The sequence below is a fragment of the Mytilus edulis genome, chromosome 8 (assembly GCF_963676685.1).
Source record: "Mytilus edulis chromosome 8, xbMytEdul2.2, whole genome shotgun sequence".
NCBI classification, from domain to species: domain Eukaryota; kingdom Metazoa; phylum Mollusca; class Bivalvia; order Mytilida; family Mytilidae; genus Mytilus; species Mytilus edulis.
This window is the reverse complement of record NC_092351.1, coordinates 15,578,188-15,604,776: the sequence shown is the minus strand read 5'-3', so window position 1 is coordinate 15,604,776 and position 26,589 is coordinate 15,578,188. Positions and strand designations below refer to the sequence as shown.

Here is a 26,589-nt window from a genome sequence, read left to right as displayed (position 1 = left end):
AAATGTCAAATATGAAGATTATGAGAAGAACATTATAGGAAAGTTGTTAAAGTTCAATCCTTTGTTTGTTTTTACCTTTTAAAGCAAGACAATCATAAGAATCTGAGATGTTCCTTAATGTTTAAAATAAAACAATTGACATGAGGGCATGGCCCTGAGTCAATTGTATAAGTCTACAGATTGCTTGAAGCAATCGTATCCCCAAAAAAATCTTTATCTACTATCAAACAAATTTATACAAGCAAAAAGCAACTTTATAAAAAAGATGATATCACTCAAATACTGTAAATTTAGAAATTATTGCAATGTTTTTATTGTTGCAAAAATGTGCTAGGGTTATGAATTTAAACAGGATTTTTTTCAATATATGTCATAAATTAAAATGGCATTTCATCTAAAATTACAAAATCGTAATAATAAATGCAAACAAAAATTTCCGCGAATTTACAGTACTTAAAATAGCAATGATAGTATGACATGGGTAAATGCTTTTCCTGAACTAATCATTACAGTACATTGTTTAAAATTAAAATTTGTTTTTTTCTTTTTCCTAATTTCTTTGAAAGGGTTATCCTTAATAAAATAAGAGCAAGTAGGAAATTATTGACTAGTTGAAGATGGTTGGACAAAGTGTGTGCTATTTACTAAATATTTGCCATACAATTAAACATAAAGTAGCATATAAGAGCTAGTCATACCTAGTTTTTCCAAAAATATTTTAAATTCAGCATCTGTCATTTTGCCAAACTTTGGATCTTGTTTCCTATAGGATGACTGAAAATAGAAACAACCATGTTCAAGCTAGAAAAATACTCCAAATTTAATTTTTTTAATAACAGCCATTTATCATTTTGAGGATTATCTAAATATCAAGGTCAATGATAAAGTTAACTGTTTTCCAGATTTTGTTAAAAATATATTACAATATGCTAACTTACCTATGGTGAAAAAATGGCCAAATTATTTTGTTAAAATATCTAAAATATGATGTACATAAAATGTGACAAAGTAGTTTTTTTTTTCTTCTAAAGGAGGGCAGCTTAACTCTTTTATTTATATAAATAATCACATTTGCATGTTAACATGTACATGTAGGCTCATCTATATATATATATTATCACACATAAATAGACAATAACTGTTTAGTGTCTTTAAATATCAGCTGTATTTGTACGAGGCTAGGAAACAAGGTGTATGCGAGCTTTTAGCGAGCTACTACACCTGTTTCGAGCCGAGTACAAATATAGCTGATATCTAAAGACACTAAATAGTTATTGTCTTTATCCTGCAATTAGTTCTGTATATTGTTTTGTGTTTTGAAAGACACAAAAACTAACATATTTAGCATTTATTTTCGATTTGTAATCCCTTGAGGCCCGCGTAGTAATATCAAAATCACACATTACGCTGAAAACGGGTTCTCAAAAAAGAATATTGAATGGTCAACAATAATACATCGCTCAAGGTGAATAATTATGTCTTTTAACATAACAACTAATTTCAACAGTAAAAACAAATAATAAAACATTGTCAAATTTGAAACAGAAGTGTACGAGTTGTCCTACGCTTCAGACTTGATATTCACTAAACATGCATGCTGAAATTGACATGGTTGATTTTGTAACACAATCATCATGATCATACACATTCAAGTTTTGAAATCGACAATTGTCATCGTCATTGGAATGCAACTCGAATACACATTCTGAGGTCACACAGGTTCAAACAGTACTCAGTCCGGCAGTGGGCGGAGCTTTAAAGCGATATCTGTATAGTATACAGATACATTTTTCTGTACATATAGCGATATCTGTAGGGCTGTATCTGTATAGTAGGACACCCAATTGCAGGATAAAAGCTAAAAATTGATTGAACCAAAAACATCATGGTCTTTTTACAATAGCTCAAGGGCTTTATGTACTTATATGTAATGTGATGCTCTGGATACAAACATTAAATTCAATAGTTCTATGTACTTACATGTGATGGTGATGCACCAGATATAAACATTTTCAATGGTTCTATGTTGTATTTATTCTTCAATTTTCTAGCAACCTCAAAACTCAGTAATGATCCCAAACTAAAATGTTTTATAAAATCAATAAAAACTGTTTTTTTTTATTATGAATACTGTCATGACTGTATATATCAACTAATAATAATTTAAGGACCAGTTTAATTGAATGGCTTAAAGGAGTAAAATAACATAACAATAAACATGAATAGAAACTGTCATCAATATGTAAACCTGGTTGCAATTGAACAAATTTGCATATAATGAAATCAAATCACAGCAAAGCTGTATGAACATAATCTATTCTCAAAAGATGATTGATTGATTGTTGTAAACTTAAAGTTCATATGAAATTGATTTGATAAAGAACAATGCATTTCATCACTTACTGGTTTATTTCTATTCTTAAACTCAATTTTCTTTAATAACATGATAAAAATGAAAGAATTGCTAAATCAAATATACCTGTGTCCAAAAAATGCAAACTTTTTCTTGGAAAATTTATTATATATCTTCTCCACAAGATCATCTACTAAGGGATTAAGTTCTTTCAAACATGGCTCCTTAAATCTACTCTCTCTTCCTGGCAATGTAATGGCATGAACTAAAAACAAAACTAAATTATCAGTTTAACATACAGGTGATAAATAAAGTAAATAAAACTTCTGAGATATTCATAAAGAATTTTAAGGACTTTTTTTGTTTTTTCTAGATCTTCTTTCCTGTTTTTTTTTCAGTCTGCATGCTACAAATTACAGCATATAAAATTATGGTTCATATTTTTCTTTATGTGATGCTACCATTCATTTGATGTGTTTGAGCTTTTGATTCTGTCATTTGACTTGTATACATGTACTAGTGACTTTGACTGCTGGTAAACAAACTTATTTCCTATACATATTTGTCTTGGAGCATAAACAAGAGCATGCTGAAAGATCATGTTGATGAAATACCTATATTTCTTAATATCTAAATTACCTTCAATAAAATCTGGCAAATCTTTTCCCCAGAGTGCATAAAAATTGGAGCCACCTCCAGCCCATGGAAAGCAGATAAGGTTTACATTTGCAAATTCTCTGGCAAATCTACAGTTGAATAATTTGTCTGCCATTTAGAAGCCTTGAAGTAAACAAAAAGGTTAAGTAATATATGTGTTAATTTATTAGCCAATATCATTTCAACTATTTGAGAGTTGCCATAATAAACACATCCATGACATATTGACCAACATCTTTTCTGATGATCTATCCAAAGAATGCATGAGTATTTTTTCTTTGTGATTGACATTATGTTCTTTTAAAGCAGCAATTCTCATGGCATTGTACATTTGACATGTATAAATGTATGTTGAAAATTTAATTTTAATAGCAAATGCCTTTAAAATCTTATTTCAGTCATGAACCTCTAACATGTCTAAGAGCCAATTTGTATTATTGTTTTCTTTTTGAACAAAAAAAAAACATTCATTAGTCCCGTTAACAAATGCAATTTGGCAATGTGATATTACCAGGTTTAAAAATATAAGATGTAAAATTACTGATTTGATTATAATCAAAAGTGTGTTACTACTAAATGTTTAAAACTACAAAAGAGAGACAATAGATACCAAAGATCAACATTCAAACTCAAAAGATGGAAAATAAACTGACACCACCATGGCTGAAAGAAGGGACAGAGGCATAAATCATATCTTATTCACTTTGATTTAACTCCAAAATGTAAATACAATGAAATTGTTTAAGAAAATAAGGAATAAGTTTTGCCAGATATGGACAATCATCAGGATTTCAATTATTTTATGTCTAATTCCAGTGAATTTTTAAGGCCTAAAATAAAATATTGTTTGTTTCCCAAATCCCAACTGACCCTGCAAAAATGGTGCTACTCATAAAATTTTGTTGTCAAATCTAAGTCATTATTATTTTATTCATTTCTGATTTTCAGGCTTGCCGGATCGTTCGATAATGTTCAAGCTTTTTGGAAAATAAAATTATTTCTCTACCTACCTACCCACACCTGGCTTGGCAGGATCGGGATTGGGGAAACAAACAATAAATTAATTTGGGCCTTATAATTAAACTTATGTTCTATTAATACATCTAATTTTTTTTGTTTCTTGCAACATTTGACATATGATATATGTACCCTAGCAATAAGTTTAGCCAGCTATGTTTTCAATCGTTCATAAATAAAACTTTTTAAAAAGTTTAATAAATTGCTTCGCTGAGTGCAGCCTGATACGACTGCAGAGGTTGAACCCTGAACAGCTTTGGCAAATTTAGACACAATATTCAAGCTTGATACTGTCTGAGTTTGGATTGTGATCAAATTTTTTACATATATATATATATATGTATAGGTTTCTGACACAACATAAATGTCAAGATTTTATGTTCTTTTACAGACATAAAATTCCCTTCATCTCCATGAACTTTTATTTCTTTCATAATTCTTGGTTTCCATTCTTTATAACGCATAGACTCTGTGACTATAGTAACTTTTGGACTAGCCGCCCTTTCATAGGAAGGAGGGTCTGTGACAATGTATTGTGCAATACTGTGCAATTAAAGATTTTTCTTGAAATTTTTCATTTGAAAAAAAAAATTTGAACCCCTTAAAAATATTGGAAACCAAATGTGTCATCGGACGATGCAGACGCAGAGGACAACATCATACCATTATACGATAAAAAAAAAACATTTTGCGGTCATATAAAAATTGGATAATGGACACAAAGACTTGCATTTCTCAATGATCGACTCATAACTTAAATTACATAAACACTGACAAATGTAGTGACCAGGCAATTTTATAGAATAAAACTAGTATTTCCCCAGATAGGAATTTGCTACAAATTTATATACATGTATAAATGGGATTATTTGATTTAGGAAACTAACCTTTTAGACTATTGCTTCTTGTCTTCAAGTATATTTAATTAAATTTCTTCTCTACTTCTGGAGCACGTTGACCGGAAGTAGATGGACATACGGCATTTTCTATTCATTAAATCTAGTGGTCAACTTAAGCCAATGCTGTCCTTGGGTTCAAAGTTAATTCGAAGATCTCGGTGTTTATCTCCTCACTTACGTAATAAACTTGTTGTTTTTCACGGTGTTTGATTCCATTGTTTTAAAAAGTATAAATACTGGAGTGTTTGCTACATCTTGGAGTTGCTGCATTGAGCCGGCTTGCATCAAGCCACCCTCAAACCCTCCAGACTGTATCAGTCTAATTGGGCCTAACACGTTTTTGTGTACAAACACTCCAGTGTCCTTGACCTTTAAGGAATGTAATTATTGATAGTTAAATGTGAGGGACCGTCTCCGGATACATAGGTATGCTTTTCCGGCGCTAACTTTAAATAAAGTCCGTTTAACATAGAAATAGGTGGTTATTATTAATTTAAGGATAAGTTGGGTGGAATTATATTCATAAAGTGAATTTGTGGATAAATAAAGTTTAACATACTTAATAGCTCCTTTTTAAGAAAGGCTATTGGTCAGAACAGTTATCTGTTGTATTTATTGTTATTTTACTATTGTTGAATTTATATGCAATTTGTTGAACTTTACTGATGTTATTGGTGTAATAAATATTATAGTGGGAGAATTCTTGTTTAGTTAATTTAGTAAGACATTTAGAAACGAGACCTATATAGGTAGAGTGTATCCTGCTGATCGAACCTAAGCGAAGTACTACCACTACATGTCCCAGGAGGACTATATTATGGCATTGTTGAATTGTCATTGACCCCCTCCTGCTACACAAAGTTAAAAGAATGATATGAACTTTTCACGGAAAGAATAGAGGATAGAAGCAGGGACTGGGTCAAAGAGATAACAACCTGACCTTAAAAAGCAGAAAACAAGACCTCACGAGAGGGACGAGTTGGCAGACCTTATTTAAATGGGATTTTAACCCTTTTGAATTTTCATAAGTGGGGAAAGTTTTCCAATCAATTTTTAATGGGATTTTACCTTTTTCATCAATGGGTCGAGTTGGTTAACAAGAGTGGGGAGATTTTTTAGAAATTGAGGCGAGTTGGTAAAAAAAAAAAGAGGGGCGATTAGGGGCGTGGGGCGATTTGTCATTGATGCATGGAAATAATAAAATGAATATATAAGCTATAACCATTTTGTTTTCAAGCGGAACAGTTCGTATGGTCCTATGTGCTAATCTCTGATTGTTTTGGGCTGTTCGTACGTTACAAAAATACTTCTCCAAGACCCTAAAAACTAACTGACAGTGTATTGTTACCGGTCAACTGCTTTCACTTTCCACGTTTCCCTAGATCCAAAAATAGAACGAATTTTCGAGTTTTCTGATTTCTCGGATCTTTTCTTTACTTTTTTCAAGGTTGGTCATGTGACGCAATAAAATCATTCGGAAGAAAGCCAGGAACTGAAGAAGAAGGAACAATTCTTAGGTTCGAAATGTAAAAAGTTATGTGGAGGTGGCTTAACGGATTGCCAAGAGGTAATTGAGTGTTTTTGCGAAAGTTAATGCATTAATTGATCTTGAAATAGGTATATTATAACATGACAATGGATTGTCCTCTAGTTACAAGGAAGATTAAACAATGAGGTCACAGGATTTGTTTTTGTTTTGATGAAGGTGACCTTTTTGTCAAATTATACATATATTTGATATCTGAATCATTCAGGACTTTTATTTTTTGATACACAGTTACAATATTGAAAGAATTTATTTCTAATGATACCATGTGGTTGATAATGCAACAATATTTGATGTGTAAAGGGAGATAACAACAGTAACAAGTGTGTGGTGAAAATGTAGGACATCAAAACAAAAACAAACTATTTCAAAATAACACTAGTTGGCTAATTGAAAAGGGATAGAGTTCACTGAGGTCTTTATTCTTAACAACACTTAACATTTTCTTGTAGAGAGTTAATTTATAGGCATAAGGAAACTTGCTTTTGCCAAAAATTAAAGTTTGAAAGGTCAGTAATTTGGACCCAGTCCAAATTTGAATTGACCTACATTTAGCAAATAATAGCTCTAGCTTTTGGTTTCATTTAAATCCTGTATGTTGTCATGATTATATAGTGCTTTAATAATGATTCATAATTACCTTAATTTTTCATTTAGGAATTGTGAAATTGTCTAATTTGAATTTTGTAAATTGTATGCAACCGTCTACATGTAGCTGTTCTCTCTTCAAATCTAAGGGGATTATTTTTTTATAGTTCTGTATTTGGTTGTTCATGACTTAGGCAAACAAAAATCTAGGAGGTTTGAAATTTTGATATAAAGACCTTTTAGCGTTAAACATGTAAAAAGATAAAAAAAAAAAAAAAAAAAAATGCTTAGACTACAATGTGTAAAAAACTTAATGTTTTAATGAACAGGCACATAGCTGGATGTGAACTTATTTTCATGACTTTTGAAATAAATTGCTCCTTTTAAAGTTTATTTTAATCTGAACTTAAGAACATATTGATTATCTTTCTACCATTAAGAGATGGAGGATTTAATTTTTTTTGTTTATTTATTTAGCAATACGCCAGCATTTCCACGGGCCGAGAGCATCGGCAACAGGAGTTTGCAGAGAAGATGAAGCTGAATTTGAGCAGCAGTGTAAGGATTTGAGAAAGAAGAAATGTATATTTGTCAAGGATCATTTAAGGATATGTACATTCAGGTATCTTGTACATTATGTATAGGTTTAAAACTGGATATTTTACACTCTATATACAATGTATACATGTAGAAAAACATGTGGTATGATTGCAAATTAGACAACTCTCCAGCAGAGACCAAATCACATAAAAAGTAGCAGCTGTAGGTCACAGTACAATGAACAATCAGTAAATCCCAAAACTCAAAGCAAGCTTTAAAAGCCATGAAAATGGTAAAACAATTCAAACCCAGAAATTTAACAGCATGAATTATAAACTAAATCAAATTGAAAAGAGAAGAGAAACAAATATGACATGTTTATAAGATACATCAACAAATGACAACCACTGATTTTCCCCAAACAATTGTTAAAAAATTCGCCAAGGATCAATTAACATCCTTGATGGAATTTTACAAATATAATTTGTCTCAGGACCATTCTGTAAATTTTGGTTGAAATAAAAAAAATTGCAATGACTTCTCTGTCAATTTAAATTGCTACTTTATTAATATTTCCATTAACATGATTAATGTCAATGAATGTAGATTGAAAGATTCTAGTGATGAAAGATGAATATGAAATATATATTATAATACTTTTGTTTATTCAATCATTCCAGATATAAAGGGGAAGACAAACACAAACATGGACCAGACCAAGATAAATGGTACAAAAATTATAACAAGGATTTCCATTCATTTTTCAATGGGAACCACAATGCATTGGAAGCTCTTGGATGGGTAAGTGTACATTTACTTCGTTTCCAAAGAAAATGTCTTTTTATACGACTTCAATTTTTTTGCGATCGTATATTGGTATCATTTCTTGTTGATTTGTAAAACACTTATAAATTCCAGGTTTAACATTTTGTATGCCAAACATACATGTAATAACATCTCTTATTTATGTAAATTTCTGCAAATCTTCCTCTTGAACATGTTGAATAATGAAGCTTAATGTTTTATACAATACTGAAATGCCAAATATTGTTAAACACTTTATTTCCCCTCTACAATCTTACTTTTATAAGCTGGTAAATGCAGATAAGGTGTTTATGTTGTGGTTTCAGCATTATAAGGGCATATTCTTTTATGGAATCAGCTAATATAAATAGAAAATTATGGATATCATTTCTAGGTTAAAACTGGTGTATTCTTCCCACAAACATTTTAGTCAAAATCAAAAATTCCTTCTGTGTCCTAAATATTGAACTCTTATTATTTTTTTGAATTAACAACAGGGTGCCGCTGTAGTACTTGGAATCCATTTATCAAAATGTCCAATTAAACAACGAGAGAAACATAGACCAAGAAAGCTACCTGATGGACAGAAAGGATGTATGTTATGGCAGGTGGCTCTGGCAATACCAGACAAGGTTCGGTCACATAGAATTACATCACATTCTATAGTTGATTCTGATGTTAGTGTATCAAGCAGACCTTTGATTGGTAACTCTATCATCACTTTTGATAGCCAGAGACAAGAAGAAGTGAAAGATGTATGTATACATTTCGGATACTCTCTTGTTTCATTTAACTTTCAGAATTGATACTGAATTTATATTTTTTAAACAGATAAATATTTTAATACCACATGGAAATATTTAGAAGGAAAAAAATGCATACCTATACATCAATGAATTGATTAATTTATAATGTTGGCTTATTACTATTAAAGAGCTGATTAAAAAATATAACTAAAATAAAGAATTTGATCCCAAAAGAAAATGTTATGGTACATAATTAAATTAAACTCATTTGTGCGAAGAAAAAATCTTTGTGTTTGTTACTTGATTTAAGTTGTTATTAATATGTTTTAAGGTTACAACTGTCAGTAATGTTTCCTCTGAACATGATGAAGATGAGACAACAGATCCTTTGTACAAAGTTATGAATGAATTTGAAGACATGTGTAAAAAGTATGCAGGGATAGGAAAGAACATCCAAGGTCTTCAAGAAGCTACGAAAAGTCAGATGAAAAAGGCTGCCAGTAAATGGATAGATGCCTCACATCTAGGTTATACCAAAGCACAGTTCAATATAGGGCTATGTTATGAAACAGGGAAAGGAGTAAAGCAGAATCTCAGAAAAGTAGGAATCATTGCCTATATTATTGTATTTGAAAATATAAACAGATAAATGCCAGATTGCATGTTTAAATAGTCAAACTACAATGAATTTTTAATCAATAGTAAAAATAGGTTCATATGAAAAAGACATGTTTAATAACAGTGTTCAAATAAACAGAAATTTAAATATTTTTATATGATAAAAGGCTTTAGGAAAGTAGACATCACAGAACAATAGCTAAATGTGAAGCTTGTTTTAGCATATATAGCCCCTATACACTTTAGGATCATGGAATATTTAAGGCTGTCAGAGTAAAATGAGATAGGAATTATTTATATGTGGGGAAGATTTATTTTAGTGCTACACTTATTTATTCGTTTTAGCAATTTCTACTTGGTCTTATTTTGTATTTGTTTTGTAGGCAGAGAAGTATTACAAGTTAGCTGCAGAAGATGGACATCAACAGGCCCTTTACAACCTAGCATTGTTGTACCTGAAGGGTGAAGGTTGTATAGAAAAGAATGTTAACTTAGCTATACAACTTTTAGAGAAGGCTGCTGATTTTGGTCTTGGTCAGGTTAGTAACTGGGTTAAATTTCTTAAATAATAAAGAAGATGATATTAAAGTTAAAAAAAAAAGTAATGGTGTAATGGAAAATTGGAAAGCAAACATATTTCCATGTATGCATGTGTAAAAAATAGAGGGTAGAAACCCAAACGTGACGATAAGTATATAAAAGGATATGGTTTTGCAAATTTGTTCATAAGATTGTAATTTGAATTTGCTTAATACACCTAAAATGTGACTACTCTAGAACTAAAAAAAGTCTTTATACAGGCACAAACATATCTTGGTGTGTATTATACAGAAGAAGAAACCCAGGACTTAGAAAAGGCTGTTTCATTGTTTAAAGCTGCTGCAGATCAGAATGTAAGCTATATGATGATAATGATCAATGATGATATAAATTTGGCTGTCCCATTGTCCCTGAATCATTCCCCTCTTTTTCCAGTCTTTGTCATGTAAATAAAAGTTTATACTTCTGTGCCAATATAAACTATAAACTGGGGGTCAATTTTCGTTGTTTTCATTTTTGAAAATCAAACCACAAATTATTATGTCATTATTTGGACAGATGTGATGTTTCCTCACAGAAAAGTGCTTTTTACTTGTTGATGTCACCTATTATATTTACTAAGGTGAAAAGATGCTTCAAAGGTTTCTAATATGTTGTAACTGCATGCCATATGCTACTCATAGAGCATCTGGTACTTGGTGAATAGCAGGAATATAGTATAGCTCAGGATCTTTTATAACTAAGTAATACTCCTATGATGACACAATGCCTGACGATAAACATGATTTACATTCAGTACTACACTCTCATTTTCATTAGTTTAAGTCTGAGGAGATAATTGCTCATTATTTTGATCTAGTCATGATTAATTAGTCTTGTCATCTATGATACTAAATGGAGAGACCTGTTTTGTGTGCTGCTTCTCATTCTTACAGATTAAAACAATCCATATGTCTCTCTACCCTAAAGGTAGTATATAGACTGTAGTTAGTTATCCTCCCTAATGATTGTCTATAATGAGATATTTGGGGAATAATTCAGATATCAAAATGAGATCCTGATCTCCTTTCAAAAATTGCCCCTGGCAGATAGTATGCCTACTTCTAATATTATTAGTATTATCTCCCTAATTGCACCTTTCAAGTTAACCAGTAAAATAGACAGGTGGGAAAGTAAGGTGTCATTATAATGTAATGTATGACATATTATAATCTTTTCACAAAAAATCTTATTTCTAATGTTGATAGTAGGTATACTGACTTGTTCATGACTTAGGATCAACTTCAGTCATAAGATCAGTTTTGAAACTAATGAGGTCCTAAAACCCAGGATTTTCTTAGGCGTGTGTTGTGCATATGATGTAATATTTTTGTATATTCTCTGCACAAATCTCAAGGCCATGATTTCCTTTGAGTATGTTATGTAAATGTTATTTGATATGTTGTATATTTTCTTTAGGACCCTGAAGCCCAGTATTTCTTAGGTGTATGTTACGAGAATGGATGGGGAGTAGAGGTGAATGAGTGTAAAAGTGCAGAGCTGTATTCACAAGCTGCTTCAAGTGGCCATGATGGTGCTCTATATAGCCTGGGAGTCTTCTATGAACTAGCTGTAGGGGGTAAGTTCTAAACCTCCCAACTTAGTCAAGGAATAAACTATACCATTTAATTGTTGATATTGCTTGTTTGAATAATTTTAGACATAACATGGGAAAGGAGAAGGTATGGTATTGGCCTATTTGGTCCCAAATATAAGTTTCATTATTTCAAGGTAAATTTTTTCACGTTAATGCATTGATGTGTGAGCATTGAAACATACATGTCATTTTACATGGACATTTTCAATGAATATTTATTTTAAAGCTTTGTCAGTAACACCTTAATTAGAGACCAAAAAAAAGGTTTCCTAAAAGATAAGAATCTCTTTGAGGCCTAGGAAACATAGAGGGCTGAGTTTGACAAACTGAATATTCAAGTCATTTAGTTTATTTGTTTACAAACATAATTTTCAATTCTAATATGACGGGCTTCTTTTGCTTTGTAAACAACACCGTGTGAAAATTCTTGATATATCTATACTTAGCGCAGACTCAGAAATATACATAATAATGGATGTTACAAGCGCAGACTCAGAAATATACATAATAATGAATGTTACAGTCTACCTCCCATGTAAATCCACATGTATTTAGACCTATTTGCAAACACATTGCCGATTTTATTGTATTAGAAATTGTAATAAAACAAAAGACAAAAGAACTTTTATTCTTATTCGGATGCATTATAAAAAGAATTATTATACTGCAACTAGTTGTGCACACACGGCATACCCATCCTCGCTTCAGTATTTGAATGAACTTATTTGTCTTATTAGAATCAAAATAGTTCATGGAAGCCATAGATTTGTTGTAAATTTACACATGGCCTGGGCCGTGTTATTCGTTAATTTTATTCCTCGCTAACGCTCAGTATTAAATTTGAATATCACGGCCCAGGCCATGTGTAAATTTCCAACAAATCTATGGCTTCCATGAATTATTTCTTGAATATCTTTTTTGTTGATGCATATGCTGTTTTTGGTCTCAATTTCTCATTTCATAACTGAAATCTTATTCTTTTTTCTGAGTTAAATGGTGGCTTGTATATGTAAGAAACAGAATTAATATATTTATTCTATTGGAAAGAAGGAATGATATTAATATTTCAAATATCATCATTATTTGGCACATGCATATAGTTTAGTTAACACGTTCTCATCTAAAATTAGAAATTCTCATTAACGGTAATTTGTCATAATTCGTGCTCAAATAGGTCGAATTATTGCTCATAAGACAAACTTATGCAAAAAGAGAAAAATAAAGGAAAAAACACATTTTTATTTTATCAAGCACTTGGAAATCGTGAATCTGGCATATTTAACACCTGGTGTATGCTGAACTGAATTGTAATAAATTAACTTGCATTTCTCAGGCCTGTATGCTAGCATACGTACCTGGTGTATGCTAATGTCTACATTTAATTAATACATTGTATTTCTCAGGTATGTATGCTAGCATACGCACCTGGTGTATGCAGAACAGCAAATATTGAATCAGATGTTGTATTTCACAGGTCTGTATGATAGCATACGAACCTGGGTGTTTAAAAAAATCCTTTACGTCAGTATAGTTGTGGTTTTACTTTATTGCCGATTTCAAGTTTTTTTTTAAACTAAAAGCCTACCACTGACCTTTTTATTTTCTCCCGTTGGTAAACAGAAAAGCGCCGGTTAATTTGCAAGGCAAACCGGTAAAGCGTTCACTGTTGTAAATCTATAAATGAAAACCAATTCTCAAGTTCCATGACTATGATTGCTTTATTGACATAGCAGTTATCTGTTTTGTTTGCAAATTAAAATTACGGAAAAATGAGGCGATCCTAATTTGTACAAGGTTCCAAGTTCAAAGTTGTTGACAAAAATTTATATGACGTCAGAGACCTTCTGACGTAAGGCGGAGGGATATAGACGGATAGCCTTGACTTACACAAGTTACTTACCAGCACACTTAATTAGAATAATAGAAATTGATTACAAAACAACCTGTTTTGTTTATACTTGGTATTGGTAATTATTAAAAAGTCAAAGAAAAAAGGACTATTTATCTGCGGAGTCACGCACTCCATCTAGATGACGTCATTTATAAATGTAAACAATTTGAATGATCAATGAAGGAGTTCCCCTCACGGAGAAGAAAATGGACAAAAATACGCTCTATTACCTTGATTTGAATAAACCAGAAGCAAAACAGAATGTCGGATATATTTATGGTAAGTAAACCTAGCTGTTTTTGTACATTTTTCACGACTTCATTTAACACCCTCTTTTTTGGAGGTCGACTTGAACTTGTACACATGTAGCAAGAGGTAGAATCTATATAAGGGGGTGCTATGCCAGTGCTTTGTGGGAAAACTTTAGTTGATTTATTGAGGGAAACAGTACTGAAGCGTCCATCTCTAAAGAAGTCATGCAGTGCCCTCCCTATCTCATCCCCCTTTAAATATGAAACTTCTGGATATTCATGTCTTATTCTTACAACTTTTAGGGAAACAACTTTCCCAGGTAAAAAAGGGGGAAGCTGAGCGCTCACATGTTAAAATCGGCCACACCATATAGTCTTTATATGCCTTTCCCAAGTCAGGAGCCTGACTGTTGAAGTTGTCATTGGTTCATATTTTTCCGGTTTTTCTTTTTCGTAAATTGTTTTGCTATACATTATTATTTCTTATTTTTCATGTTTGGTCCCATAGGCGGATACAAAAGGTACCTGTCCCCCTTTTGTGGGAAAAATTTGGTTGATTATATAGGAATTACTGAACCTTGGCTGGAACCCCCTCCCCCTTTATGAAAAATATCTTAATCCGCCACTAGACTGTTTAAATAAATACTGTAACAGGGTAATTTATGAAGATCTTTTTTTAAGATACTTCAGATACTTTTATTTCACTAATACATAGGCGTAGCAGGCCCATAAATAATGGTACGTTTTTTGACAAATTAGACATATGGGACACGGAAGTGTTCCGCCAGCGTCTTACTGCAGAGGGTATGGGAGCCGCTCAAGGCCCCCAGAAGCTCTGGGGTTCATAGCGTTAAAATCCTGCATTCTAGTCGTTTCCTGCCACTAAAAATCGTTTCTGAAAAGCATTTGTATCTGGGATCTAATCCTTCTTGCCCGTTTACATAAGGAAATAGCTATTAAATATTTCACCATATATATATATATATATATATATATATATATATAGACTCACTACCGTCTATATACTAGTAACGAAGTCTGTTTAATGTTCACATGTTTAATCATATAAAAGTACATGTATATATGATATATTTAAAAGTTTCACAGCCCAGGTTCACAGTTATAAATTTCAATACAAAACGTTGCTTAGTTCCAACTCTATAAAACAACATGTTACTTCATTATAATCTGTATTGCAACTTAATTGTTACTTCAAGCTACTACACCAATATAAGTGATCAATGCAAAGTTTCTTACAAAATCGTGCTATGAACCGCTGTCCTTAAATTACATTAAACCTTGCTTTGATAAACGTCCAAATGTTATTACAATTCTACTGTGCAACTAATGTACCGTACATGCAAACTGTCACATTTAATAATCAAGATGAAAGATCATTCAACAAATTAAGTATAATTGACCATCAAATCTTTGATGTAGTTGACCACGCCACATCAATGTTAAATTTGTGAAGTGTAAAATATTTACTCGCATATATGTATATGTATATAATATGTAGTTTCCATTTCTCGTTTCAGCATTTTATTTTTCAAACATTGGCTATACCTTTCATGTAACTATTTATGTGTTGCTTATGAATTTAATTGTAACACTTCTTAGTGACTGGTTAGGTTAAACCAATGCCTTCCTAGAAAACTATGACACCAATGAACAACACCAGTCTTTTTGCTGTTCCTGCTAATAATGTATGCATGGCTTCACTAGAAAAGGCATCAATTCTTTGGCTTTCCTGGTTGAAGGATTTGTTTTTACAACTCCAGTGTATACACAATTGTTACCATAGTATATAGTTGGTTGACCGTTACGGAATAACCGTTTCACAGATGATATGGGATATGTTTCTCACGTCATAACTACAATCCTCTTCCCTTTTCATGAATTTGACTTACTGTACAAAGTTAGTTAAATCGGGTTTGTAAAAACATGAGCAACCCGACGGTGCCACTGTTGGACATTTGGAGCAGTATCTGCTTACCCTTCTGGAGCACCTGAGATCATTCCCAGTTTTTGGTTAGGGTTCGTGTTAATTGCTTAGACTGTGTTTGTTTTCTATGCTGTTTCTTGTGTACTTTAATTTGTATATTTCATGTCATGGTGTTATCAGTTTATTTTCGATTTATGAGTTTGCCTGTTCCTCTGGTATCTTTCGCCCCTCTTGAAGTCTATAACTTAGAGAATGATGAAAAATGATAGTTTTGCAATTCAAAATATGAATACAATATAAGGCTGGTTAGAATGCAAACCATTCAGCTTGCTCAATATCTAATAAGTGCCACCAAATATGCAGACATTTAAGAATGGGGCAAACCATACACAATAACACAAGCTTACTAAACACCAGCTTGGTTTGACAATACTAGAATGTATGTAAAACTGTAATTCAATAAAACATAGATTGGTATACAAGCAATTAAAGCTTGTATGTATCCATGCAAGAAAAATAAGCTTTCACCGTACACCAGTGTTGCATGCAAGAATTCCGTGAACTGAAAATGTCAAACAAATATGCAAACTTGTATGTTCCAAAGGGTATAGGATTATACGTTGGTATACCGACAATCAAACCCATGAATTCCATTGTTTTACAAGGGTTTATTGAAAAGCGGGTTAGTATACGGGAATTAACCCCTGAGTGTTGCAGTAAAGAATTAAGAGCTTTCTTTCAAATTCAAATGAAGTTGAAGGCTATACATAAGTAATTCCTTACATCCATGTTATTCAACCTTTTCATTTCACAATCATACACATCTCCTTATTTTCTAAGGGAGGTATGCAAACATAATTAAATAAGAAATGTTACTACTCAGTAAATACTTAGCATTCATGCATACAGACTTGCCAATACAAACATGAATCCAGAATAAAATTTTAGAATCCATGCAGGCATACCAGTATCTAGCAGAAAAAAAGCCAAAATAAATTTAAAAAAAAATCGGTTTACATATCCCAGGTTCGTATACAGGCATACAGACCTAAACTATGCCAAAATAAATATATTAAAGGTTCTAAATATACCAGATTTGTATGCAGGAATACAGACCTGACAAATACTTATATACGCAGAAAGTGAGAGTTTAACATACACCAGGTCGGTATGCTAGCATACAGACCTGACAAATACGTGTACGTACATAGAGTGAGTTTTTTTACATACACCAGGTCAGTATGCTAGCATACAGACCTGACAAATACTAGTATATATGCATAGAGTGAGAGTTTAACATACACCAGGTCGGTATGATAGCATACAGACCTGACAAATACTAGGATGTGCATAGAGTGAGAGTTTTGCATTAACCAGGTCGGTATGCTAGCATACAGACCTGAAAAATGCTAGTATATGCATAGAGTGAAAGTTCAGCATTAACCAGGTCGGTATGCTAGCATACAGACCTGAAAAATACTAGTATATGCATAGAGTGAGAGTTTAACATACACCAGGTCGGTATGCTAGCATACAGACCTGACAAATACTAGGATGTGCATAGAGTGAGAGTTAAGAATTAACCAGGTCGGTATGCTAGCATACAGACATGAAAAATGCTAGTATATATGCATAGAGTGAGAGTTTAGCATTAGCCAGGTCGGTATGCTAGCATACAGACCTGAAAAATACTTGTATATGCATAGTGAGAGTTTAGCATTAACCAGGTCGGTATGCTGGCATACAGACCTGACAAATTCTAGTATACACATACAGTGAGGTTTTAGCATACACCAGGGTGGTATGCAGGCATACAGACCTGACAAATACAAGTAAGAGAAAAAAGACTTAATTTAGCATTCTTTTCATTGAAACATCTGAAATAAAGATGGGTAAATGCTATGTTATGTATATATTTCAAAAATGACATAAAAGTATAACAAAAATGCAGAATGAGTATCTTTTTAAGGTTTATTTACTTGAACTATTTCCTTGGTGTTAAAATAGTTCATTCTAGCATCCTATGAAAAAGGTTTATGATAAAATGATGAAATTTTGGTTCGCATTTACAAAGAAAGATCACAAATCTTGCCAAAAGATGACAAACAAATATTGTTAATGCTATACAGTGAGTTTTTAACGCGAAATATATCAATAATCCCAAATGTTGTAGCCTTTTCACACAAAAATAAGTTAAGTGGCATATGAGAATTTCTAATTTTAGATGAGAACGTGTTAGTTATATATTACATTACAGGATTACCTGAAGATAAAGCTAGTGCTATAGAACTGTTCAAAAAAGCTGCTGACAGAGGGAATGAACAAGCAAAAGCACATCTGGATCAGATCCAAGCTGATACAGTCAGAAAGGATCTACATTGTAAGATATTACACTTTACTTGGGGGAGGGTTTGTGGGTAAGGGCTGCAGATGTATGTTATGATTTTTATTGTAAGGGTTGGGAAGGAGGGTCTGCTAATGTGGGTAATAAAGTTGAGAAGAAAAAGGCTAAAAAATTGAATTAACAAATTATATATTGAATTTTACATGAGAAAAGAAGCAAAGGATAACTGATGTAGGATAGAACACACTGTAAAAGTGCCTGGTTAACAACTCCAGGAATTATTAGAATTTATAATATTTTTCACAGAAAGGTATGCTCAAATTTGATATATAAAAGCAATGGTATAAACTAAAATGAAAAAAAATCTATCGTCATCATATGCTGTTTTAATAAGATATGACAAGTTGTCAACCATATGGGAAAATTGTGTATAATTTAATATCTAGATAAATTTAGCAAAGAGAGCAAAGATTAAGAACCATGTGAATATTTTATGTTTTTGTTTTTTTTATTTTTGTTAACACATATTTGTTAATCTAATCTTGGAAGTATGAGGTAATAAAAAAGGTTGAGATATCATGCTGTTTCCCTTCTATATCTTCATGATTGTTGTGTGACTACCTTTGTAAGATGGTTGTATTTTTTTTATTTTCAGTATCAAATATAGAAAAGGATGAAAACAAAAGACCTGTAATATATCTTAATGATGAAGAGACTGAAACCCAAGAAGAGGAAGAGAAAAAGTTTATCAAACTGAATGTATCTATTTCATCACCATCACTCACAGATTATGTCCGACATCATCTAAATTCATTTTCATTAGCCAGTGTCCAAGTGCCATTCAATTTCCAGGATCCATTATCATTGTTAAATAAATCAGTTCATCAGGACCATATATCATCAATAATAAGTAGTGTTTCTAAAGGGGAGATAACTTCAAATGAAGGAGAATTACCTCCCTTGCTCCCTGTAGAATGGAATCCCCTATATGGGAGTCCCCGTAGATCAGAAGGTCATGACAGAGTATCATTCAGCATTGGGGCAGATGAAGATGATCTAGATAGATTGTTAGACTTAGAAGATAACAGTCTAAGTGAACCTGGTCAAATTCATCACTTTTGTTCCTTCATACAGAAGACTTCCACAATGCCAAATCTACAAAGTGTTTCATGTAACTGACCAAAATGGCTGTAGAAGTAGTAATGACTTGTTATATAAAATGGCCTGTTGTTTTTATGAACTCTTTGTATTTATATTTTAAGCATTATATGAAGATGAAATATAGTGTGCGACAAAAGGATGTTAATGTTTTGATAGATTTTATACATTACATTATCTGTTATATGTACTTTAATTCATACCTTTTTGATACATGTAGTTTTAGAAATGAATGATATTTTCCAATAAGATATTAGAAAATAAATTTGAAGCAGTTCAATGTTAAATGCTGTTGGATTTGTTTATATTATTTTCAAAACTTTTTTATTTTGTTTTTATTTTGTCCAATGTGAGTAGAACATTATTTTCATAAATGCATTTTTACAAATGTATCAAACAATCCTTGACCAAATAATTTTCAAAAGATAGTTAATTTTTCTGTGAATTAAGAGTCATGGTGTAATTTTCATTAATTATTTCAAAAATAAAAAGCTAGTTGATAGCAATTTGTCTCAGATATAATGTTTACCACCTCAAAATTTAAGGTACAGTTAAAAGCATGCAAACACATTATTAATATTGTCACGGTTTAATTCTAGTGTTGGTTTGTTTTTTATTAAGTTTTATAATTTATATATGTCACGGTTTAGGGAAATATTTTTGCTTGTTTTTTACTAGTTTTAAGATACAAATTAATTGAAAAAATTTATGAATGCCTTAAGTACACATTTGTATGTCATATAAGTTTTACCAACAATTTCGGATGTTGACAAAACTGAAAGTGAACACAAGTGTTTGCAAAATGAAGAACATTTGCAATTGCATATTTAAAAATAAAATATATTATAAACTTTACTAAACATGCTAAAGCAATATGCTTTAATATCATACAAGGTAACAAAAATTATTTTTATTAATGGAAATATCTTAGATTCTATTAGTGTTGCTTATGTCTTTTATGATTATTCTACCTGTTTCTTCGGAAATGTCTCAACAGGGCTGTTATATTTTGATATTATAAAACTATAATCATAAGACTAGCTTGTGGTTCACAATAAAATCACTTATTACATATGTTTTTTTGTATAAGTTCACAAGTTTTAAATCTTTTGTCTTCATCATGTTCATACTTCATGCACTTATATCATACATACAAATTTTAACGCATCAACATATCAGTAAAACATATGTTGTAAAACTAAAACTCAGTATCCCTGTTTTTCCAGTATATGTCAAAGTATAGTTTTTAAGTCTAGATATTATGGTTTAAATGGACTTGTGAGATTTAATGAATTATTTAGATTGTTTTTATTAATGCAGTAATTTTTCAAAGGTAAGTTCCCATGACCAATGAAATATATTTTTTTTGATTTTCAGTTAAATCAGTTGCCACTAAAAAATTAAAATAATGATAAATAAAGAAAAACATATAGGAAATTGTTTAACCAATAAAAGTATCACAATTTAAAGACTAATCATGCTATACTTTCTGATCAAACATTATTTAGATATGATCATGGTTTCCATCAACCATTGTCATCAACTATAGAGTTTGTCTATTGGAACAAACAATAGTTTGACCCATCTTGTTATTACTGTTTTGTTTATATTTTGTTTTTACTTGTTTTGCAGTGAAATGTAAAAAAACAATAAAATTGTAAAAAATTGAAAAATATTTTCATTTTGCCATCAAATTTGTAAAATGCAGCCTTTCAAATGTCAATCAAAAAGATAACCTATATTTTCATTGCTTATAAAAATTGAAAATAGAAATGGGGAATATGTCAAAGAGACAACAACCCAACTAAAGAGCAGAAAACAGCAGAAGACCACCAATGGGTCTTCAACACAGCGAGGTAATCCCACACTGCACACGGCTACAGCTGGTCCCTAAACAAAAATTTGTACTAGTTCATGTTCTCTTATATTTATGCGTTTCCGTCAGTTTTAGTTTGTTACCCCGATTTTGTTTTTTATCCATGGATTTATGAGTTTGAACAGCGGTATACTACTGTTGCCTTTATTCATTGAAAATGGATGTCATACTTAACTCAAAAATATATAAATGAAAATATTAAATGAAAGGTTACACACAGTTGTTAATTTTGAGAAAGAATTTATAATGCTACAAACTGTGCAGTTCACATATTCAATACGACAAAACTCACTGACAGTTTTAGGAAAAGAATTACTAGACACACTTTACCCAATAATCTGTAATTTATATTTGGCACCATGCAAAAAACACTCAACACTTTGAACAAGAACTAAACTTGCTTTTATAACAAACTCATGAAACTTCATGTCAAGAGACTAAAACCTTGATATAAAAGGCAACTTTTCACAAATCATAAACTAACTCCAATATGCTTTGTTTGATTGAAAACTTTACTCTGTTGTTGGCATTGATTAAGAAAAACTCCCCTTTGATTATGACAAAATTCTGGTTTGTTGTTTCAGTGTTCTAGGACTATGACTATTGATTAAAATTAAATTTTTCACTTGTCATACAATAACCTGAGTATGCTTGGATTGATTTTCTGGATACTTTATGTAATTGTTGGAAAAAGTGAAAGTAAGCTACTGGTCAATTAAATAAAATCCAAATTTTTCATTCAAGAGTTATGGGACTTTAACCATCAGATTAATAAAATGCAAATTTTTACATGCCATGCACTAGCTTTAGAATGTTAGGATTCAAGTTACTGCAAAATTTACCCTGTATTTGGGCTTTGTGATTGTAGCCACCATTTCAATTTTGAATACTTTCTTGTTTGTATTACAAGAGTTATGGGAGTTTAAACAGTCATATTTAAGGCAAATATTTGCTTGAAAATATCCTTGCACAATTTTATTCCAAGAAGCCATTGTGTCTACTTTTGAATAGATGCCTTATCAATTGGACTCAAAGGAAAAAATATTATGCTTAACTCTTTGCAAAATAAACAACAAAAGAAGAACACCTGTGAATTGGTATTAAGAAAGCCTTAGAAGTTAACATATGAAGCATAAACAAAAGATTGATAAATCTTTCTTGCTTTCTTATGGTAATACGAATGTATAGTTAACATTTAGTGTTAGGATTTGGGTTTTTTGTTTTTAAAAGGCAGACCAGAGAGGATAGGACATTTTCATGAAGGTGTATGAAATTAAAGTAGTTATGTTAAAGAAAATAATTAAAAGGTTCTATTTTAGATACCAAAAATGTAGATTTGGTGCTATGAAAACATATGTGTAAGCACAGACGATGTATACTGATTTTAAATGTATGATTTGATATTGTTTTTGTCAGTTTCATTAAAAAGGGTATAGCAATATTGTATTTCAGCTCAGATGGCATCAATTGGTGATTTGATGGTCGCAAATACCTATTTACAGGCTGTGCTAACGTGTCACCAGTAAATAAAACTTTAAAATTTGCGACCACTTAATCACCAATTGATGTCATCAGAGCTTAAAATACAATACAGTTATCTCCTTATTAGCAATTTGCTTTTGGACCAAACATTTATATAAGAAATACCATTAGATAGTTTGACTGACCAAGTAGGTAGTTCAAGCATATAGACAAAAAAAAACCTTCAATTTGACATGATGTAACACACTAGAGTAACTTCAAAGGCAAGTTAAGTATTACCGGTTTCAATAATAAGGGCAAGTTGCATAACATACACAGGGTCCCTTACAACCCCCATTCGACACACCCCCCCCCCCCAAAAAAAAAAAAAATTTAATTTAAAAGTTACATGAACAATGTATCACTTTACGAGGAAAGGTGTTTGCATTATTGTCTGCTTCCTACTTCAGATGCTAATAAAATCGTGTGTCATCACAAAGTCATGTAACAATCTTGGTTACTCATTTGTAATGCCTTTGCCTGGTACAGTGTACAATGTCAGAAAGTGAAAAAGTATGAACAGTCAACACACAGATATAAGATGTGGTATATTAAAGTGCCAAATAGACAACTCTCCATCCAAGTCACAATTGGTAAAACGGTAAACCATTTGAGGTCAATCATGTACATTTAAGAATGTCACGAGGAAGCGACTTTACATCACGTTTAATATTTACACATGTAACAAAATACCATCGTGCAATTATGATCGACTCAACTTAAAAACATTCAACCAGAAACATTATTTTATAAAACAAATAAAACATATGATACGTTGTATTTGTTAAGTCAATTATACGAATTGTAGTGTGAGATATTTACCTTGGTTTGAACAGCTGTTATTATATAAAGTATGGATACTAGCTATATATAGTTTTGGTTATATAAATGCACAAACAATGAATGTTGACATGTATGTTATTCTTCACACTGACATGTCAATGGTAGCACCTGAGGGAATATGTATTATAGAATATAAATGTTCGTTTGCCATTAATAAAGATATTTTTCTTCAATATGTTTTACTGATGCCGCGTAGAGCAATCATTACAAATCAATCAATTTGATAATTTTTCAGTTCGTCTTATAAAAAAATAAAAGTAGTTAAAGAGGCAATACTTAAATGGGTGTGTAACACACTGGTCCACGTATTGCAGGTACATAATGACTGTCAAAAATTGCAGAGTTGACCTTATTCAGTAAGATAGTCAAATGCTTTACTAAAACTACTTTTGTTAATTATTTCTCCTTACTAATAGAAAACTTCTTTACATAAAATTCATTTATGATATAGGGGGTTCGCTTGCAATCAAACGAAGTAAATGTGAACTGTTTACTTTAAAGTTACTGTAGTACATTTAGTTCACTTCTTATATACAAAACATCGGCAATTAGCACACATTTCAACGAAGTAACCAGGAATTATAAAACAAGCCTGTTACTAAAATAGGACTGATCCAGAAACCCTTTGACAGGAAGGGACGAACAAGTGTCGAACAGAATAGATAATTCGAAAAGCTGGGAAGTCGAAAGGCGTCATGTAGACTTCAAAAAATATTCTCCATCGAATACGCTGGTGTTTTGAAAAAACGGTTCCAGTTTCTCTGTGCTAGTTTAAGACTAAGCATACAACAGGCTGTCGTTTGGCTGAGTGAGATGTATAAGTAATCATACACTGCCACGTCCAGTAAAAACTAAGGGACAGCAAATCTGTTGGTTTGTGTAAACATTTAGTAAACATTTTTTTTAATAATTGTTGCCTGCCGATCTATATTATATGTTTTCGTATTTGTTTAACGGAATACACAGATGAAATAGTTGTCACTGGACGTGCAACAAATACGGTCAATCGATTAATTATGGCCGGCATCTTGATGATGAAATGTTTGCCTGCTGAACGTAAAGTAAACAATGATAAACAAATTAAAGCTCGTTTTTCATGCACAATCATTTAACATAAGAAAAAAGATACATGTACAGGTACAGATTAAAACAACCTGCCATTTAAAGCAACTGTCACCCATATATTGTAGGAGGGATTTGAATGGCAAGGGGTTTCCCACATGACGATTCATGGTAATTTGTCCGTCTCCGTTTGCAATATGACGATAACGATAAAATAAGCACTTAGTCTCTTACAAACATAGATGAAAAGGCGTCTTCTCTGACTATAAAATCCAAGATCATTTTGGTATTTAGATTCTATATATCTTTATTACGTTTTTGGCTGGTCATTTCAGTGTTCAGCACATTGACACGATTCGGATGTGTTGTGGAAGGTAGTGCGAAGAAAAGCTCTCTGCAGCAATAATTTTAATATTTTTGTTTTTAAAAATGACTTACTTGTCCTACTTCTTTTAAAAGAAACTTTTAAACTTAAATAGACCTTGTTTTGATTCTCCGTTACCCGGTTTATTTTTATGTTTTATTTTTTTTATTTTTTAGAATAAGACCTCTCAGAGACTTGATTCTCAATTGAACACAATTATAACAACTTCCCTAATAGCTAATGTGACAATTATGCAAGCAAAGGATAACTTACCGTGTTGGTAGTGATGGAAACAAATATAAAGACTAAAATTTCATATTTAATTCAGCGAAGCATGAATCTATATAGTTGCTCTTCTTTTGTATACTGCGATAATTTATTCAATGTCATCACGTGAAATGTATGACTTCATCAAGTTATATAACCGTTATAAACTTCCCTGACATGAATTGAACTTGAATATAAATATATACAAAATCAAAGGCAGAATGTACACCTGTTTATTGCAAAATTATCACATTGATTATTTTATATTATTCATTCAGCGAAAAACCCTTGAAATAATTCGTTATATCTGGCTTCTGTGACCAAACCGTTTTATTCTGATCATTTTTTATACACTATGTAGAATTCAAAATAGGACTAAAAACGTCTGACTAAAAAACATATTTGACATTGACTTTAAACTAACGATACAATATTCAAATAACACTACAACAACCAAAACACCCTGAACCAGATAGATTGATTGTTACTTACTTAACGTAAAGTGGCAAATATTTCATACCTATTCAGAAAGACCCAGAACAAAACGTGTACAGTAAATACAATGTACTTCGTTTCGGAACAGTGTTACATGATTTTTCTTGAACTGATGAATGGATTGCCCAAAGATATTCTGTCCTTTTAAAAAGGCGACGAAATACAAATACAATTTGTAAGTCAAATGTTCGTTTCTTTAGGACACTTTCTGCTTCTCATACTGCACACTCAGAATGTAGTGAGCTTATAAAAAAAGTCTTTAAAAACCTTAAGATAGTTCATTATACAGAACATGACCATGGTATTTTACATTATGACTACTATGGATTTTTACCTTGCACAACTTTACAAATGAATTAGTCAGTAACTTTCATTTTTGCATTTCAAAACTGTCATTCAGAGAAATTAAAACGGAGAAAAAACGTTCAAAACTGGTCAGTTTATTATCTGCTCTCTAATGTAAACCTTCTCAGACGGGTTTTGCTGATCTGTTTTTTGGTTACTGTATTTCGTTTTTTTGTTCTCAAACTTGTTTGGCAACGATAAAGGTATTAGTGATACATGCTATGTGCACATAAACATATTCTTTTTTTTTTCTTTTTTTTGTCAATTATTTTACTGGTAATTG

General features: G+C 31.6%; 2 protein-coding genes across 6 annotated transcripts in view; one reads left to right on the top strand and one right to left on the bottom strand.

Moving 5' to 3' along the window:
* The window catches only part of LOC139484917 (S-acyl fatty acid synthase thioesterase, medium chain-like), a 30,294-nt gene extending 4,733 nt beyond the window's left edge, over positions 1–25,561 (bottom strand). The window contains exons 1-5 of one of the 5 annotated variants that reach the window (XM_071268967.1): positions 25,473–25,561; positions 2,993–3,133; positions 2,480–2,618; positions 1,981–2,080; positions 699–774 (exon numbers count right to left, since the gene is read on the bottom strand). In XM_071268967.1, coding sequence (XP_071125068.1) covers positions 699–774; positions 1,981–2,080; positions 2,480–2,618; positions 2,993–3,125 — 448 coding nt within the window. In that variant the 5' untranslated portion in view covers positions 3,126–3,133; positions 25,473–25,561. Of the gene's footprint in view, positions 1–698; positions 775–1,980; positions 2,081–2,479; positions 2,619–2,992; positions 3,134–6,148; positions 6,357–23,752; positions 23,866–25,472 lie in introns of those variants that run through there. The other 4 variants (XM_071268966.1, XM_071268963.1, XM_071268964.1 and 1 more) reach the window with 4 other exon arrangements.
* On the top strand, positions 6,362–21,206 carry LOC139484916 (uncharacterized). The gene is made up of 10 exons (XM_071268962.1): positions 6,362–6,493; positions 7,538–7,682; positions 8,281–8,401; positions 8,902–9,159; positions 9,482–9,751; positions 10,152–10,307; positions 10,569–10,661; positions 11,767–11,926; positions 18,289–18,411; positions 19,031–21,206. The coding sequence occupies exons 1-10, from the start codon at positions 6,463–6,465 to the stop codon at positions 19,552–19,554; spliced, it is 1,881 nt and encodes a 626-aa protein (XP_071125063.1). The 5' UTR covers positions 6,362–6,462; the 3' UTR covers positions 19,555–21,206.
* Positions 25,562–26,589: the final 1,028 nt, after the last annotated feature.

Coding starts and splice junctions, on each gene's coding strand:
- LOC139484916 (XM_071268962.1), top strand. CDS start 6,463: ATGTGGAGGTGGCTTAACGGATTGCCAAGAG. Junction 8,402..8,901: donor CATTGGAAGCTCTTGGATGG/GTAAGTGTACAT, acceptor AATTAACAACAG/GGTGCCGCTGTAGTACTTGG. Junction 10,308..10,568: donor CTGATTTTGGTCTTGGTCAG/GTTAGTAACTGG, acceptor GTCTTTATACAG/GCACAAACATATCTTGGTGT.